At 31.6% G+C, this 20,110-nt stretch overlaps 2 protein-coding genes across 2 annotated transcripts in view; one reads left to right on the top strand and one right to left on the bottom strand.

Annotated features, from left to right (window-relative positions):
* Positions 1 to 20,110, top strand: part of exp (expansion) — a 156,034-nt gene that overhangs the window by 20,349 nt on the left and 115,575 nt on the right. The gene's annotated exons all lie outside the window — the stretch shown is intronic.
* LOC149908008 (myrosinase 1-like) lies at positions 427 to 4,390 on the bottom strand. Its single transcript, XM_090103452.1, has 6 exons — positions 4,304 to 4,390; positions 2,827 to 2,954; positions 1,964 to 2,628; positions 1,567 to 1,875; positions 1,127 to 1,365; positions 427 to 656 (listed from the first exon to the last, which is right to left on the bottom strand). The coding sequence occupies exons 1-6, from the start codon at positions 4,318 to 4,320 to the stop codon at positions 479 to 481; spliced, it is 1,536 nt and encodes a 511-aa protein (XP_089959578.1). The 5' UTR covers positions 4,321 to 4,390; the 3' UTR covers positions 427 to 478.

Raw genomic sequence — 20,110 nt, 5'->3', positions numbered from 1 at the left:
TGACAGTAAATAAGTATTTAATAATTGTAATATAGATATGATTATATTTTTATCTATTCAGTGTGTTGTTTTTACATCATTACAGATTTTAATAGAAAGTATTATACATACAGTCAGTCATATATCATGTTGCGAATTAATTAAAAATCATTGACTAGTCATCACTAATTGGATTGCGCTAGCGATAATTAGATACACGCGTGACGGTGTAGTGTTTAATTAATTTTACAAGTATACAAGCTATTTAACCTTGTTTTTCTTCAGTTTTTTTACGCTAGCTATAAGTAAGTCAAAAGTTTAAATCAAAAATACAAGCCGCTTTTCGTGGTGTCGCCCTGTTTTCCCGGATACAAGAAAATGTACATTATGTTACTTGCTAAGGATGTTATCATATACACCTTTCATCGTCGTAAACAGATAATCGTGTTTATTCTTTGTTGAACATTTATTAGACTTAGAACATTAAACAATAACAATTTTAATGACTTTCATCACCATCTTCACCCAGAGCTGATATAGGAACACTAGTATTTGGTTCAAATTCAAAATCAAGTTTATGTGTGCGTACAATTTCTTTGTACACATAGGCTGATTTCCTAGGTGTGCGTGTCCGATTAGGGCATGTGTAGTCGACTTCGTATAGGCCAAATCTAATACTGAAAATAAAGTTAATTCGTTAGACTAGGTATAGCTTAGTTAAAGGCAATCGATATAATATTTAAAAGAAAAAGAACAAAACCTAGACAGTGCAAGACGTATCAAAGAAACTACGTCGTATAATGAATAACATAAAATTAATAACACCAATTAATTATTGAAAGATAGCATTATAGCTTCTCCATTTGCATGACTAAGATAAAGACACGAGAGGTCAAGTTCACACACAGTTCCTTTTTACTATTTTAACATAATATTTATCTATACTATACTTTAGGTGTTAATATTATAAAGCTGAAGAGTTTGTTTATTTGTTTGAACGCACTAATCTCAGGAACTACTAGTCCAATTTGAAAAATTCTTTCGCTGTTAGACAGCCCATTTATCGAGGAAGGCGGCTATTTAATATCATCTCGCTAAAACCAACAAGACCGGACTGCGGGTAAAACCGTGGAGAACAGCTAGTTACCTATATCCCTGATTCCACTCAAAATTGTCCATAAGACTCCAAGCAGTATATCCTCTTATGTCAGAACCGTTTTCAATAGCGTCAAGTAAAACAGATAAATAAAGTCTATAGTAGGTGACGCGGTCATTGTCCTCGAGGCCAGTGCTTCCACCAAATCCATTTTCAGTCACAAATATTGGCGGATTGTCGAATTGCTCCTTGATATATGTCAACAGTTTGTGAAATCCCCAGGGTACGGCCTGAAAGATAAAAAAAACTTATTCAATTCAGTGGAAGATTCATTATTTTAATTTTGTTATTAGTTTAACATAAGGGTTTAAGGGTTTATCCATGTCTCATTTCTTTGTCATCATCATGATCATCAGATTTTGTTTTAAATTAAGATGATATACCAAAACGCTATAGTCTCATAATAACATTTAGATTATAGTATATCTTACCTTAGTAATACTTGAATTACTGAGAAGCCATTTATCTAATTGATATATGAGAACCCCAGTATCATCGTACATTGAAGGTATTTTGTAAAAACCCTTCACTGACTCGTTTCTATATATCAATTGGGTGCTATAATGGTTGAGTCCATAGAGATCAGAAGTTCCTCGCACATATTCAATTTCTTCAGGAGTAAACTCAGGTAGTCTTGATCGTAGAAAGCCTTGTTCTTTACTTTTAGCTGCTATAATTTTCTTTATACTGGATGGAAAGTCACCGGATTTTGAAAATATGGGATAAGCGTATTGCATTATCTGCAACATTAATAAGTAATAGTAAAAATATCTTAATACAAAGCAGTTGTTCAATAGAGCTTTCACGAAGAAAATTACAAAACCTTACAAAGAATTGGTTTGCATCATCAGCTGCTTCAACATTATCGTCACCATCTGGTTCATTCCAACGAGCATTTATAGATATGAAAATCTTTCCACCTTGTGTTGGTCTGAATTCTTCATCATATATGTGATATGCTTTAGCATGAGCGACGAGAACATTTTTTGCGCACAAATATTCAGCTATTCCTGTAACATTAACCTGTGGTGCCATTATATCTGCTCCATACCCTTCATAACATATATAGTATGGTTCGTTTATAGTCACCCAGTATTTTACTCTGTCACCAAAGAGTTTGAACACAATCTGTGAAAAGTCTCCAAACCAATCTACGATGTGAGGGTTGCTCCAGCCCCCAAGTTTCTGAAGAGTTTGAGGTAAATCAAAGTGGTATATGGTTACCATTGGTATTATATCGTTTTTAACCAATTCGTTAATTAAATTATTGTAATATTGGACGCCTGCCTCATTGATAATATGTGGGAAACCAGTGGGAAGTATCCTTGACCAGGAAAGTGAGAATCTGTAGAAGTCGAGGCCCAATTCTCTTATCATTTCTACATCACGTTTGTACAGGTGATAGGAATCATCCCCAATGTCACCGGTGTCGCAGTGTTTTATTGAGCAAGGTAATTGATGGCTCATGTGATCCCAAATGCTTTCGGATTTTCCTGTAACAGAAAGGTTTTCATTATTTCTCTTCTTAATATTTATGACAATTAATATTTCAACTAATATATCCGTGAGAATATAATATAAAAATTACACATTTACAAATTGTTTTTTCAACAATTTTTAACTTTTCAGCTTAGTAATAGAAATATAGTATATTTTTGAAATTAAACTTCTTAATTTTAAAAAATACGTACCATCTTCATTCCAAGCACCTTCAGTTTGATAAGATGCTGTAGAAGTACCAAATAGAAATCCTTCGGGGAATTTTCTAACGTGACGATTGCCATTACAACGATATAATAATATACACGCTAATGCTAACCTAAAATTATCAAAATAATATATTAAGGTATGACATATCGATTGAAATAATTAAATTTAAAATAACTATTGCATTATTCAATTTGATTTATTATTTAACTTATATTATTTAAAGAGATAGAAGTAAATTTTGCAATAAATGTTATAATATATGACTCGAGTACAGTACATCAAACGATTGGTAGTCAGTAGCAATTATTGCACGCCTCATAAGCGAAGCGTTGAGGTGGGTACTACTGTCACTTCGCGCAAAACATCTGATTTTTCAAACTTAAAATGTCTTTATGTATCATACATTGCACTTGTAAGATAATACATACACACACATATTAAGAAAAAACACTATTTTTAACGTTCATGATATTTTTGATGCCATTTTTGTTATTTAAACTAGTTAAAAAACAGTTTAAAAAAGTTCTGTCTTGGACGTCCGTGTGTCTGTATGTGCGGATCCTTTTTCTTGTTAACACGATAGCGACCGAAATACTTTACTAATCGAGTCTTTTTTTAGGGTTCCGTAGCCAAAATGGCAAAAACGGAACCCTTATAGTTTCGTCATGTCCGTCTGTCCGTCTGTCCGTCTGTCCGTCTGTCACAGCCGATTTACTCGGAAACTATAAGTACTACAGTGATGAAATTTGATGGGAATATGTGTTGTATGAACCGCTACAAAAATATGACACTAAATAGTAAAAAAAAGAATTGGGGGTGGGGCCCCCCATACATGTAACTGAGGGATGAAATTTTTTTTTTCGATGTACATACCCGTGTGGGGTATCAATGGAAAGGTCTTTTAAAATGATATAAAGTTTTCTAAAAAACATTTTTCTTAAAGTGAACGGTTTTTGAGATATCAGCTCTCAAAGTCGTAAAAAGTATGTCCCCCCCCCTCTATTTTTATAACTACGGGGTATAAAATTCTAAAAAAAATAGAGGTGATGCATGCTAATTAACTCTTTCAACGATTTTTGGTTTGATCAAAGTATCTCTTATAGTTTTTGAGATAGGTTGATTTAACTGTAATTTATTATATTTGCTGCTACGGAACCCTTTGTGCGCGAGCCCGACTCGCACTTGGCCGGTTTTTTTCTCTTACGCTTGAGTATGCTCAGGAATAGAACCCTTTCATTTTTCAGGGTCTGATTCGATGTGGTTTAATTGTTATTAAATAAACAAAAATAATAATTAATAAATATTTATTAAAAAAAAATTATGAGGCGTGCACTTTTGGATTTTCCAAATTATTATTTAATAATTAATTTTGTACAATACCATAGAAATGCTTAAAATTGAACTGTTCTACATTAATAAACGTACACATAATTTAGCTATTATTTAAGAAAATCTCACCATAATTTAAAAGACATGTTTAACCATTATATACCACCAGTAATAGTAAAACTAAAAGAGGAAATATATGTGCAATATTAATGTGAAAGCATCAGGATGGGAGTGCATGAACGGTAATAACTCATAATTTTACCCCAAGAATTAATATAAACCTTACACACGACGATCGAAGAGTCATATTCGCATAAAAGCTATGTGTATTGAAATCAGTGTAGGACAAGAGTCAAGGGCAAAGATAACATAATTATTGCAGAAAAATGCATGTTACTTGGTTAATAACGTAATGGAGCAAGGTTTTTGGTTCGATCCTGGGGAACAAAGATTCGGTCTATAATAAAGCTCTAAAGTTTCACACCGAACTCTACATATTTTGATCGCATTAGATTCTTAAAATTAAACGAATTACCTCACGTAAAAATTACCTTAAATTATACCATAGAGTTTACAAATAAAAATTGATTTGATTTTGATTTGATTTGAAAAACTGTAGGTACTTAAGATTCTCTATGTTTTTGAGCTATCAACGTTAAAAATATTTTTTCAAAAGTGACTGTAAGTTTCAGCGATTGTTATAATGTATTACCTTCCACTTATGCAGTAATAATAATTCGTTTAGCACGTAATACTTTACTTAATAAAATGCACATTTTCTTCTTTTTCAGTTTCGGTTTGTCAATATACAATTTTTGCTTCATTAGTCATCCCAGTCTATTGTGTCCTAAGCTATCTAAAATTTGTTTTAGCTTACTCATTACTACCCATTTATCTTATTGCGAATTTATTTCCTTAATTAACTGGAGCACTTTCGTAACCAAGTCTTGTTATTGTCAATGTTGGACCGGATTCTTAGAACATTATGCCGATTCGTTGATGATAATAGAAATTTGTTACTCATAGAACAAGTTCTGTATTATCAGGTGTAGCCCTTAGCTCCATAAGGAGTGGAAAAATGCAGGTAAAACCACGGGGCACAGCTAGTAAATAATATTTTCTGAACTAGAGATCACAGATAATAATATTATAGTCCTATGCAATTTAGTGAAATAATAAAAAATGCATAAGTTAATTTCAATTTATACGAACCACTAAATATTCTTAACATATTTTATTTTACTATGGAAAAAAAATCTAATAAAAAAGGTATGCACTGCATATCTTTAGATGACTTATTTTCAATATCAGAGTAATTTGATTTCGTTAGTAAAAGCACATTTGCATTAATTTTAATCTAAAATGGGCATGCAATTTCAAATTTATTTAAATTAGTGCTTAGAACATATTATTGTATGGGTAATGGGTATCATGCGTGTGAAGAAAAAAGAATGACGACAGCAGCGCCACTCATATCCAACGGCAATTCACGTAAACTATACAATATACATAACTTCATAATATTATGCGCATGATTGTGAATGTCTTGAACTAGTATATAAGTTTTGTAATAGATGGCGTTGTCGCGTATAGTAATGTGTATGACTTTCATATAAAATACTAGCAATGCCCTGCGGTTTCACCCGCATAGATAGCGATATCGTTACAGTGAAAAGTCTACTATAGGTCGGACTATAGGTTTAATTTTTAATCACATGAAAATCACCTTTACCCCGTCCCGCACTACGGCCTTTTTTTTTGTTTTAGTGGGGAAATCTTTCATAGATACCCACGGCCTCCGGGGTCGTGGGTTATGTCGGATTCCTACTGACCAAAACCCCACTGTGTTCCGTCAAGACGCATATTGGTAGAATTCATAGTAGAATTCCTCCGTGACCCCCGCACTACGGCCTGCTCGATTTTCTGTAGATTGACACTTTTAAAAATTCGTTATATCTTTTGAATGGAATATCCAATTCTTTTCATTTAAAAAGTATTTTGCTGGTATTGAAACAGTCTATAATAAAACATCATTTAATGGGATAAGGATTAATATATGTGTATGGATAACATGGTTTGATTACTGTCGGCACTTCTATTTACTTTGAAAACATAAAAAAGTTGTTGTAGTAACATAACTACTGAAGATGGACATATGGTATCGCGGACTTTCTTGTAGATATTGATCCATTCTATAATACCGTAGAACATTTTTTTGTTCTATCTTCAATAGATTCCGCAGCACACGCGATGACAGAAGTTTTATTGAGGATTTTTTTACACCTTGGGTTACATTATTGCATTTTTGGTAAGGATCTCTAATTTTTTTGAAAATGCAATATAGCCTATGTTGCTCAGTAAAGATGCAGCTTTCTAATGGTGAAAGAATTTTTGAAATCGGTGCAGTAGTTTATGCGTGAAAACCATACATACATACATACATACGTACTTACAAACTTTTCCTCTTTATAATATTAGTATAGATTATGAGCAAATACGTGAAGTAGTGCATTCACTATTTGTTTTTATATATGTAATTTATAGTGAACATTCTTTGTGATTTTACATCGCTTAGTTTTAAGCGATGTAAAAATTTTTCTGTGAGAAGCAAGTTTGGTCCCTTACCTTTTTTTTTCATTTTCACATCGAAAATTTTAAAATCATATAACCTTCTAAATAGCTTGGCTACATAGATTACCAATGGCATTCCTTCCTAAAGTAAAATACCTACTCTTGCTACAGAGCCTAAAAATATGAACTCTATAGGTGCTGGTTCTTTATTTGGTGCGTGCCTTACTAGACTGTTGGTAGGTATTATATCATAACAAGCACATAATTATAGCCTTATTTATCTCGTAAAAACAAAAGCATTTTCTTATATCCATTTCATTGTTGACGTCTTATCAAGATGTTAACTGATTGACAGGAGTAATGGGTTCCACGCAAAAAAATATAATTGAGTAATTAAATTTATGTGTTTTCTAATTAAGACGATGACTTCAGACAGTTAGGATCGATTAGTAAGAGCTAGGCTTACATATATTTTTTGTACGAATTCTTCTTTGTTATTAGTAGCTACTCAGGTAGGTCTGCCAAGTTAGGCTATAGGTACAAAATATGTTTAAGAATGATAGATGGCTTAATATATTAGTATCAGATTTATATTTTTTGTCGTTTTAACTAGACTGATTAATTTATTAGGAAATAGTTTTGACTGCTTGTTCTATGACTATTATCCATACTAATATTATAAATGCGAAAGTAACTCTATCTGTCTGTCTGGTACTCAATCACGCCTTAACTACTGAACCAATTTGCATGAAATTTGGTATAGAGATATTTTGATACCCGAGAAAGGACATAGGATAGGTTTTATCCCGGAAATCCTACGGGAACGGGTTTTTCTTTGAAAACGCGGGCGAAGCCGCGGGCGGAAACCTAGTATTTTTATACATATTATCTTATACTATTATATTATTATCGTATAAACAGAGCAACATAATCCATTTTAGATAAAATCTATTGGGATTATGGTTTAATTAGTTTCATTATGATTTAGTATTATGTCCTTAATTAGATCAACATGTTAATGGTATCACAAGGTCTTTCAATGTTAAGAGATTGGTGTTGTTGATTATTATGTTTTGTTTAATAACTTCCATCAAATGTATAGCATTGTGTGCAATTTTTTGTATTTGTCTATAGAAGCTTGATAAGGAATAAAAAATAAAAAATGGTACACAATATATTATTAGGAATATATTATTAGGAACACTCGACGTTTCAGGCTCCCCGTGACCACGCTCGCTGTAAAGTGTTCGAAACGTCGGGAAAATAATATAATGAATAAATCGCGATTAAAATCCGTTAAAAAGTACTTAATTTCTAAATCTATACAAATATTATAAAGAGGAAAGGTTTGATTTTTTGTTTGTTTGTTTGTTTGTATGAATTGAATAGGCTCCGAAACTACTTGGCAGATTTGAAAAATTCTTTCACTGTTGGAAAGCTACATCATTTCTGAGTGACATAGGCTAGGTTTTATCCCGGAAATCCCACGAGAACGGGAACTATGCGGGTTTTTTTTTAAAACGCGGGCGAAGCCGCAGGCGGAAAGCTAGTTTATAATACTCGCGTAAAATCAAACACTAGAAAATACTATATATTTTCTTTACAATAGCAAAAAAAATGTAATTTTTCTTACCACTAAATTGCATTAAGGCAAGCGAAAGAGTAGGTAATGTTCAAAATACCTTTTACTATGGGACATGCACAGCTTTAAAACACACTATAATTCTAAATAAATCGAGCATTCTACGAGACTATAATTTAAAATGTATTTCGCATACAAAACGAAAGTGAGACGATCAGTTTTACATTACTAACCTTTTAGTTAATCGGAATATCGTCGTGTATTTATTGCTAGAACAAATTTTTAATTGCCACCTCTTATCTGATAGATAAGCCAACAATACAGTCGAGATAAGTGTGAGTTAAGTGAGAACTTATGTTTTATTAACGTTTTTAAATTATGCCTTTAAAATTCCGCGCGTTTGTATTGGTGTGCTTTGTTTGATTTGAATTATAACTTTAGCCCTTGGTCTTCTAGTAGAGCAGCTATGGAGTTAGAAAATTTAATTTTTCTTTTAGGTTCTAAAATTAGGTAAACAACCATTTATATGTTCTGTGTAAACAACTATCATTGTTTTTAAATACCTCTGAGAACCTAAAATGAAATAGTTAGAATTTTTTATTGTTAAGCGTAAATTATGAATCATAGTGATAATATATTTGTTGGGTTAAAATGTTATCTTCTTCACCGTTTTGTGTCATTGGTTTTCCTGCTTCATACCTCAAAAATTGGAATTCCAACGTTAGTTGATGGAGTGGTTATGTTTTATCGAGTCATATGGAAAAAATGATTCAAGTAATTATTGATTATTTGTTTGGAGACTGGCATTGATACAATTTTGCGTATAGAATTTACACACTATTGTAAATGGTAAACTATGTTCTGGCGATTCAAATGTACTTTTAGAACAAATCGTTTTGCACGCCTCATAAGCGAAGCGTTGAGGTGGGTACTACTGTCACTTCGCGCAAAACATCTGATTTTTCAAACTTAAAATGTCTTTATGTATCATACATTGCACTTGTAAGATAATACATACACACACATATTAAGAAAAAACACTATTTTTAACGTTCATGATATTTTTGATGTCATTTTTGTTATTTAAACTAGTTAAAAAACAGTTTAAAAAAGTTCGGTCTTGGACGTCCGTGTGTCTGTATGTGCGGATCCTTTTTCTTGTTAACACGATAGCGACCGAAATACTTTACTAATCGAGTCTTTTTTGCACGCCTCATAAGCGAAGCGTTGAGGTGGGTACTACTGTCACTTCGCGCAAAACATCTGATTTTTCAAACTTAAAATGTCTTTATGTATCATACATTGCACTTGTAAGATAATACATACACACACATATTAAGAAAAAACACTATTTTTAACGTTCATGATATTTTTGATGTCATTTTTGTTATTTAAACTAGTTAAAAAACAGTTTAAAAAAGTTCTGTCTTGGACGTCCGTGTGTCTGTATGTGCGGATCCTTTTTCTTGTTAACACGATAGCGACCGAAATACTTTACTAATCGAGTCTTTTTTTTTTCTCTTACGCTTGAGTATGCTCAGGAATAGAACCCTTTCATTTTTCAGGGTCTGATTCGATGTGGTTTAATTGTTATTAAATAAACAAAAATAATAATTAATAAATATTTATTAAAAAAAAATTATGAGGCGTGCACTTTTGGATTTTCAAAATTATTTTTTTCTCTTACGCTTGAGTATGCTCAGGAATAGAACCCTTTCATTTTTCAGGGTCTGATTCGATGTGGTTTAATTGTTATTAAATAAACAAAAATAATAATTAATAAATATTTATTAAAAAAAATTATGAGGCGTGCACTTTTGGATTTTCCAAATTATTTGTATTTGGATTCAGTTGATCGATATTAAATCATAATAATTTATTACTTATTAGGCATACAAGTTCAAGGTTAGTTGAGACGCTTAATACTGAGAAATGTGTATGAATTATATTTATTCACAAGCAACTAGTAATTGTATCCCGCAGTTTTAATCGCTTTGCTCCGCTTATGTCTATTGGTTTTAGCGTGATAGTATATCTATAGCCTTCCTCGATAAATGGACAACCTAACCGCGAAATATTTTTTTCGGACCCGAGTTTCCTGATATTATCACGTTCAAACAAAGAAACTTCAGCTTTACAATATTAACATCGTAATTAATTTACCACACGTGTGTAATACTGTTCTGTATTTTGTACGGCAAAGAGCAAAAAAATGCGAAGAGAAACGTATCGTGAATAATGTGCTCAATTGTTATTCTATTTCTTCGTGAGAGAATGCGCTTTATAGAAAATTCACTCATCACTTATAATTGTTATATAACAGTAACCGAATATGTTCCTATTAATAACTGTATTGGAAATTGTATGCATATTGCACATTAGATGGAAGTAAGATTTGAGGATTACTTGTGATTATTTTTCCGACCCAAATATCAACCAATAGAATTGCACCATTCGACGTCACGTGGTACAACCTACATGGTATTATACTGATAATTTTTTGAAAATTTTCTCTGGTCGTTGACGTCAAACTGACAGGTTCAATTCAATTGTGAAATTATTGGCCGACATTGGATGGAAAAATAATCTCCCGAATACCACACGAACTTCAAAATTATCTGGCATTTCCCTCAAGGTTCCCTGCAAACAAATAAAGTCGTCAAGTTTTTCAGGAAAAATCACTCGCGCTTCGCGCTCGTGATTTTTTAACCTTGACTAAAAACTTGACTCCTTCATTTGTTTGCAACGAACCTATCGCGAAAATACCCGATAATTTTGTAGCTCTTGTGGTATTATAAGTGATAATTAATATAAGGCATGATACATGTGTTTTTAAATTTTTTATATTAGGTATCTACTTATGTTACCTTGTGATATAGAAAAAAAATCGTAATGGCATTTTGTCAATTTTTTTAATACTTTTCAAACAATATAATAATTATAATTGCTCAACAGATTTAGATGTACCTACGAAGTATATTTTAGAAATTTGAACTACGCATTTATTAAAGTCGTCATTTGTTTTCGTATTTTGTAATTCCAAAAAAGAAACTGGTTTTACTTATTTCTGTACCTAATCTACAGCAAACGAGCGTCCTCATAAACGTCCGAAACCATGTGTTACTGTATCTAGAGGATTTCCCGCAATAGTTAGTATTCTAGTACTGTGCTGAGATACTATCTTATTTGTATCCTAAAATTTAATCAGTTTATAACGGTATCTGTACAAAGTTTAAGGTGACGATGTGCATACTTTTGTCATAATCAAATCTGAAATGGTTGGTAAAGTTTATAACACAGTAATGTTGCGGGGATGAATATAGAAAAAAAGTCTTGATTGTACAGTTATTTGTAGGAATATTGTAAAGGTCAAAAGTAATTTTTTGTGAATGCGCTAATCTCAAGTTATCTCAAGCTCATGTCATCATAGCCCATTTATTGAGGAAAGCTCTACACTAGCATCAACTGAAGAAGCATAATTGAATAAAGTTTCTAATAAGAATTTTACACGAGCGAAGTCACAGCTACTGGTATAAAAAATATCCGCACGGGTTTCATCCATCGCATTTAACAAAGCTTAAATTTTTACTCACTGAAAAATGAAAATAATATTACTGCAGTTAAACATGGAATCAGTCATTACAGTCTCAACAGTGTTATTAGGTCACTTAATGTAATCAACTCTTATAATCGACGGTACATTCAAAATATATTGTTTGTGATTTGCAACCATTTGTTAATATCACACCGAAATGAATGCAATTTGTGCCGTAAAAGAATTTGCGGAGCCGCACGTAATTGAGGTCAGATAAAAGGAAAAAATCTGGCCAAAGAACGCGGGTTGATAAGTCAAGGCTGGCGTTAGGGAATTTTATCAATACAATGCAGTATAAGTGGGCATTATTCGATATCTATACAAATAATAAAATTTGGGTGTCTGTTTGCAATATTTAAATTGTCGCTTTTTACAAAATGCGCATGGATCTATACACGGTACTTATATCAAAATAGTAGTTTTTTTTAATTTTTATCCGTATTTTTTTCGGCTTATCTATGGAACGGCTGAACCGATTTTGATGGCACTTTCACAAACATATAGCCGATGAATTAAGGAATAATTTAGGCTACTTTTTATTCTGATATTCCCACAGGAACATTAAGATTATAAGGGAGAAACTCGTTTACCCGGGTGAAACGGCGGGACGCAGCTAGTATTATTATAAAAGGTCAGCAGGTAAAGTTATTATAGAATTATTTGTTTATTATAGTTGTTATAACATGAGTGACAAACGAGGATTCACATGTGTGGATGTGATGCGAGCTTTTTATAAGCTTCGATCATGACACCAGTCGCAGTTGCATACTGAAATCTATACATAACATTCTAGGGACAAAAATCTTTGACCTATATGAAATGTAATCTTTATTTCTATGAACATAATATCATCTTGAAAGAAGAAAATAGTTCGTTCCAATATTTAGAATACATCCAGAAACATTTCTGAAGATAAACTAATAGTTTTTTTTCTAACAGAATTTAACTAACAGCGTTTTCCAAACTGTGCCTAGGGTCTAGGACCATTGCTGTTTTTACTTACTACCGTCATAGACACATATAACACCAAAAGTAATCCACACATCTACACATAAAACCCCACAAAACCAGATACAGTTACATAATCATGTAATCCATTTAATCGTATCGCCATATTATCGTTATCTCAACATATACCGTTCATTTGAGACAAACATGGTTCATTTGCCAAATGTACCGTTATTCATACGAAATAGCGCCAGTGCAGGGCTAATTGAAGTTATTTAAAGCTGCATTCGACGATATTATTTGCAAGGTTGCAATGAGCTTTATTTATTATCAACGTAAAGATTTTGATGCAAGATTTTTTGGGTGAATAAATGAATGTTATGAAATGTAGTGTACAGACAAGTTTTTATGCTTAAATACATATAATAAATAGCTAGTATGTCAGATATTATAATATGATTTTAGAAAACAATAAAGAGCTCTATGTATGCAGTTCAATTTCATTCATAAAAAGCTTCCTAGGGTTTGTGGGATTATTATTTCCAAAAATAAATTAGTTCGTCAGATCAGATGTCAGTTGCACATCTGCTATATATAGGAATTATCTAATGATTAGATTAGCACCAGTGATCAGCTTTCCATGATCGAAAAAATTTTGACAAAAAAAAATATCAGTCGTGGTAATTATTGCTGCATAAAATTATCTATATGAATAAAAATATAATACATTTATATTATACCACAAACCGAGGAACAACAAAATACACATTTTGTGGATTTTTTGAGGATTTATGTCGCGTCAAATATTTGAATCAGTGAAGCCTTCTTAGAAGCAGACATCTGTTTGCTGCATTTTTCAAGAACAGTACAATTTATTTTATATCACAAAATTCGACTTTAATCTCAGTGAAATACAAGCGTTTTTGAATTGAAATAATATATAGCCCTAATAAAGTGCAAATGCACATCAAAGTCTTTATTCGAGCTTAACTTTCAAATTTAATGGTTTTTATCGTCCATAAAACGGGTAACATATCTACTTAATAGTCAGAAATCTCGGAATTAAATTGGTTTACATAATATGGCACAAAGGGCTTTGAGGTTTTGTTCTAAAAATGTACTATTTTAATAGTTCGTAGATTTTTTTTATTTGAATTAAAGAGTAATTTGGTTGGCAGTCCTTATAAATGTTTATATCTGTAGAACGTATAAATATCTATTTTGATTATATAACAAAATATACGAAACCATGCAATTTAAAACGATGTTCAAATAAATAACTGTCATATAGTTATGATTGAATGGCATAATAAAGCAACCAAAATGACATAGTTCAAGGATCAATTAGACTTTACAGTAAGGTAAAGGTCAACTAATTCGATAAATAACATGATTAATTTTGAAATGTAAAAATAAGGAAGTTGCGTAAATGATACAGTTTATATAATTAATGTTTTAATCAACGGCTTGTCAAGGTTTTTTGTTTGTGTGATATATTGATGATGCGTGAATTGAGTTTTGTATTTTTTTATTTATTTGTATGATATTTTTGTGTATGATTTTTTGGATGATGTAAGAGATAATTACTATTTTATTGACTTGTTTACATTTATTTATATTGTGTTAACAAACGCCTTGATTAGTAATCTGTTAAAGTTATGCTTTATTTTTGTATGGGAGCACGTAAATGTATGTTCATTATTGACTCAATGCATTATTTTATATACATGATTTCTAAATTGTATTAAAAATATTGAAAATTTAATTACTAGGAAGTGAAATACCATTATGTTTTAAGAATAATGAAAAACCCATTACTAAAGAGATTACACAAGGCAAAAAATAAAGAATATTGGAATAATTTCTTTTCCTACTTAATAAAAATTAAAAGAATTTTTTTAAAAGTTCTCTATCTATAAAAAAAATATTATGTATGCTTCTGTCACATTTCGAGTCGACTGCAGTAGCCTTAATTAATAAATCAATGCGAACTTAACAGTTCAATCATACACATTCTCAAAATTTAAACAACATTCATAACCTGTATCTCCCAGTCTTATAAACCATTTCTGAAAGCTCCACTTTGAGCTTTATTTCAAATGGATAGAGTTCATTTTACGAACTTCAAGTTTAGGTCGTGACTAATTTCATTACCACGCGGCTCGTGCGGCGCCTGCGTTGTGAAATAGGAACACCCTCTAGTTGAGATATGTCGGCGAATTTTAGATATAGGCAAAGCGATTGTAATAAATCAGCTGTGAATTTAATGTTGATAACGAGGTGCCGAATATAATGTAAGGCATTTGGAGTTAATTCGGTTTATAATGTCTGGCAGTTGTTGTTATTTTATAATATGTTTTGATTGGTAAACGTGTACCTATATGATATCATTCAATTAACAAGACAGACATAGAAGAATTGATGTAGGTAAAGTACAATTGAAATTGAGAATTATAAGATTTTATTCATTTATATTAAAAGCGATTTGTAAAAAACATCAGCTACCTAAAATTGCATTAAAAAGTTCATCCATACAATAGCTTTTAAACTGTAAAAGCTATTTCAATATATTTACAGAACCACAAATCAGCCATACACAGTATAGCTTTTCGTAAATCTCCCAGTAGATACACGTAGATACAATTCAATCGTAACTTGTCAGAACAAATCTATATTGAATGTACTGTGGCGGTTTTCACATCAAAGCGGCAAAACCTTTAAGTTTAACAATTATTCCGTTTGTAAACCGATATTGTGATATTGTTCGACACACAAGGGCAGGGCATTGGTCTAAATCACTGAAGTTTATTGGTTCAGGCGTATTCAAAGCATTATTTTGTTCAGGAAAACCGATATGTTTTGGTGTTTCGAGAACATTCTCGAAGTTTCTAAAATGTTTTGCAGTCGATATGATGGGATTCATATTCAAGAGCCTTGCATTAAATTTTTAATATGTTCGTTTTGGATAATAATTAGAACTGTGAAATTAGATATTAATATAAGAAGTTTAATTAGCTTTTATGTAGTAGGTACTGTTTAGAAATAAAATATATAATTAAAAATTTATAATAAATTTAATAAGGATGCGTGATGCGTGAAGATTCGTAGAACTAAATTTGCAAAACATAAAATAATGCAGATTTTCGATTATAGATTCGACGAGAGAATTCTCTCATATATTTATGCAAATAGTCTAATTATAATATTAAATGTTGTGCCTTAATTAATATTCAATAACAGCATAGAAGATTAAGATCATAATATCGGTTTTAATCTAGTTATAAAATCAATCCTATCCTTGTAGATTAATGAAAAAATCATCACATTATAAACTTTTGAAAATGTATAGGTATATCACAGATGTATAAAATCAAATAAACTTTTAGTCAACAGATTGTGGATATATTTTTAAGTCAAAACAAACAGAGTGAACACTTTTTTACTTCCAAATAAACGAAGAACGATATAATGCACCGAATAAGGCCATTGCAGGCGGTAGGTTACAGGCAACAGACTACTGAACATTGTGTCCAAAATGGCAATAAATTAAATAGATTGTATGCGAATAAAGCCGTATTATTTATAGAGAGACGAACAAACCGACAGATTGTGGCGGACACGTAGTCTCTTTGACACGATAATAGAGTTGCCGACTGCCCTTTATTTCCCCCTTTTTTTATGTGTTACTAGCTTTACCCCGCGGTTTTGCTCCAGGTTTACGTTTTAGCGCAAAATCCTGATCACAAATCATTTTTTATAGTTTTCAGGATTGAAAGAATGCTATATAGTTCGTTTAGGTATAATATATTTGTATAATATGAAAATTACCTATTTACAAAAGATTCCATCTATCTCTACATAAAAAGTCATGCCAATTCGTTGAGCGGTTATGGTCTTATACAAAACAAACAGACAAAGTTACTCAGATATATTAGTATGCAGTTAAAGGTACATGGCAGGTACAGATGAATGGAGATCGATTGACACTGATGGCTAAATTGTAGTGATCATGTAAGAGATAATAAAATAGATATTAAAAGAAACGTTGATTTAAGGTTTGTTCTTTCAATTTATAATGTCTCGTGTTGGATCTGTCATTCATGCATTGATAGAGTTGTTACTGAATAGTATGCATAAGGCAGGTATTTAAGTTAAGAATTTTTTATGAAAGTTTAGTAATGTAGCTTATCACGAAGAAAACTATATAAAAAAGTTACATATTATTATGAAGTATGAAAGTAATTAAGAAGACCGAAAAAAAATTAGAAATCATTTAAAAGGACACATAAAATATAATGAAATTATATTCTCAGCGAATTGCGCAAATTCTTATGAACTCGCATTTACCTATATTAAATTCGATTCAATTAGTTTTTTTAACATGAAATGTAGGTCCAGTCTCTAAAACAATATTAGATTATAACTGTCTATTTGTGTAAACTACTAATAATAAGTGTAGCAAAAAATAAAAAAAAGCTCAAACTAGAGAGCTTTTAGTATATCTAATAATATGGTAAAAGAAAAACTTTGATCTGAAACCTTCCTTTACTGAAAGTGTCGGTTAAACTACATAATTATGGACTTATAGATATACCTTTACCGATTTTATTTTAACTTATATACTATCATATATATATATTGACCCGTAGACAGAAATATATCATGGGTCTACAAAAAATTTCATTGTCGATCAGCTATGAATGTTGAGCGCGTGACAACGCAATGCGTATTGTATTCAGGTATTGAACTGCCGCCATAAGGATGTGTGGAGTACGGACGGAGTTTTCAGTAGTGTGTTACATACTCGACCAGTTTTTGAGAAGTTTAAGATATTTTTAGGGATTTATTTGATATAAGAAATATGGTAAGCTGAAGTAAATGAACACAATTGCGGGTATTTAATATTTGAATCAAAATTTACAATTTGGAATTCTTTCGACATTTTTGGACACACTAAAAATTTTAAGCAACTGTTAAACTAGAATTAATAAAGGAATAGGTATCTGTTTTATTCAATCACCTAGAGCCTTCACACAATTGAACTCGCGTTACAATAACATAATATTTTTCCCGTTTGCAATATTTTAACTAAGTATATTTCTTCTAATTTGAACCAGTATCTAAGCTAAACTCGTTCAAACTAACTATTCAACCCTACCCTACCATGATATAATAACAGGCGAATATGGACAACACCATGACGGCGAAATGTTCAAAGAATGTACGGACAATATAGCTCTTGTAACCGTCTAATGTTCAACTGTAACCATTGCCTTTTAGCTACCGACGTACAACATGAGCCCTAAAGGAGAACATTTTGTCTCTGTACCAAAGACAATTGACTCAGTACTGTTGTTGACTAGCTTTATTTGCGTAGTAGCGTATACATGGTTTGTATGTTAGGGAAAATAACGGAGGTTTTACTAGTTTAAAATTAAGAAGCGTTATAGCAATATGCTATTTGAAATACTAGAAAAGGAAAGTGCGATATGAAATGTTGTTTCTTTGAATGAATTTCGAGTCTAGTGCTATGTTTTTGATTAGTAACAAATATAAAGAAAGAAAGACAGTAATTCTGATAATTCGCTCTATGCTTTTCGTTGTAATTAATTCTAGGAAACCGATATTTAAAATATAATAATGATACATACTAGTAATTAACTCAAATAACTTTCAAATGTTTTAGTCATATCATTTATATCTATTTACATAATTTATAACTTGATATTAACATACACACACAAAAAACAAGACTACAAAGCGTTTGTAGTATCGGAATGCACATATCATAAACAGTACATTCTCCTACCTAACACGATTACAAGTAGAGCTTGTCGATAAATACAAATCAGATAAAGGTGTCGAAGAGCCGGGGCATATGTCAAAAAAGGGGATCATGCATCACTAGTAACATTGACAATGTATATGCCGTAAATATGATATGTCATCGCACGGCGCCAAGCGGCGAGATTTGATACCCTTTGTGGTGCCATAAATAAGAGGGTGGATATGATAGTATTTAGGGTGGACGTTCGGGAATCTTGGGAATGTTTTATGGAAAGTAAACCTTGGGTGCAAGATATGTCTATGTTAAATGTATTGATTTTTCAGTACTAAATATTGTTTGTTTTAAAAATTATGTTCATAAACGACACGAATCTCGTACATAAAACTTATCTACTCAATAGGAATTTATTGTCATAATAAGTACAATCTAAGGTAAATTTTAGTTTTTGTAACCTTCTCATAAAGACGCTAAAAGGTGAGCACGAGTCACGATGATTAATATTATAAATTCGCAATTAAACCAAATGTGCCATAAAAATATTTGACCTAGTTAATTAATTGATCCATAAAAATTGCCACATTCCATAATTAGTACGATGTCACGATTTTTATTAAATATCTTTAATATTTGTATGTTAATTGTTTACTATTTCAACATCCTTTTGGTATTTTGCTGCAGTTACTAAAAATAAAAAATTAAGATATTGCATAGAAAAAGTGACATATTTCTGAATTGATATTGACATATTATATATCAGATATGAATTGAGGCTCATGATGTACATATTATTAATAAATATTTAACAATAATATTCATAATAAAATATTTCAAATCTTAAAACAAAAGAAAATTATATCGTAGTAGATTACGTCTGCTCTTATGATACCTTAACATCCATATTAATTGAGGTATATGTAAATAAAAAACATCATAAAATTGATAAGTAATTCATAAATCTAAACCTGACCCAAAGTTAGCAACAATATGGTCACACTACAAAAAACGTAACACCTACTTACGCTCTGTTGAAATGCGTTTAAACAACAAAACTCGGCCCATAAACGCAACAATAAAGCATGATATATTCTGCAGCTTCTGGTACTGGCCACGTGAGAACTTTTATGGCCCTGTAAGGTCGTGTCAAAGTCACTTGTTACGGATTCTTGAGATGCACAGAACAATAAAATGGAACCTGTTGTTTTGATGTTTATTTGAGGTCGTATAATAATAGGTGACGCAGCAGTGATGGCTCTGTGGTGAGGACGATTTCAAAATATAAGTCGGGCGTTCGAAACCAGGAGACGTGAAGCAAAAAGATTGATTTTTCAATTTATCTGTGTGTTACAACATCACCACTGCGCGAACGGTGAAATAAAAACATCGTGAGCAAACCAAAATGTCGAATAATCAAAAGTTCGACGAGATGTGACATTCGCCAACCCTGCACCCCTT

The sequence above is a fragment of the Colias eurytheme genome, chromosome 6 (assembly GCF_061535395.1).
Source record: "Colias eurytheme isolate Ceu_HAF_F1 chromosome 6, ilColEury1 Martin Lab GWU primary, whole genome shotgun sequence".
Lineage (NCBI taxonomy): Eukaryota > Metazoa > Arthropoda > Insecta > Lepidoptera > Pieridae > Colias > Colias eurytheme.
This window is presented reverse-complemented; position numbering and strand designations above follow the sequence as displayed.

Bases quoted from the DNA above. Each gene is read 5' to 3' on its own strand.
- LOC149908008 (XM_090103452.1), bottom strand. The intron at 1,876-1,963 runs GTAAGGTTTTGT...TTAATGTTGCAG, and splicing joins ATGATGCAAACCAATTCTTT to ATAATGCAATACGCTTATCC. The intron at 657-1,126 runs GTAACTAGCTGT...CTTTATTTTCAG, and splicing joins GAGTGGAATCAGGGATATAG to TATTAGATTTGGCCTATACG.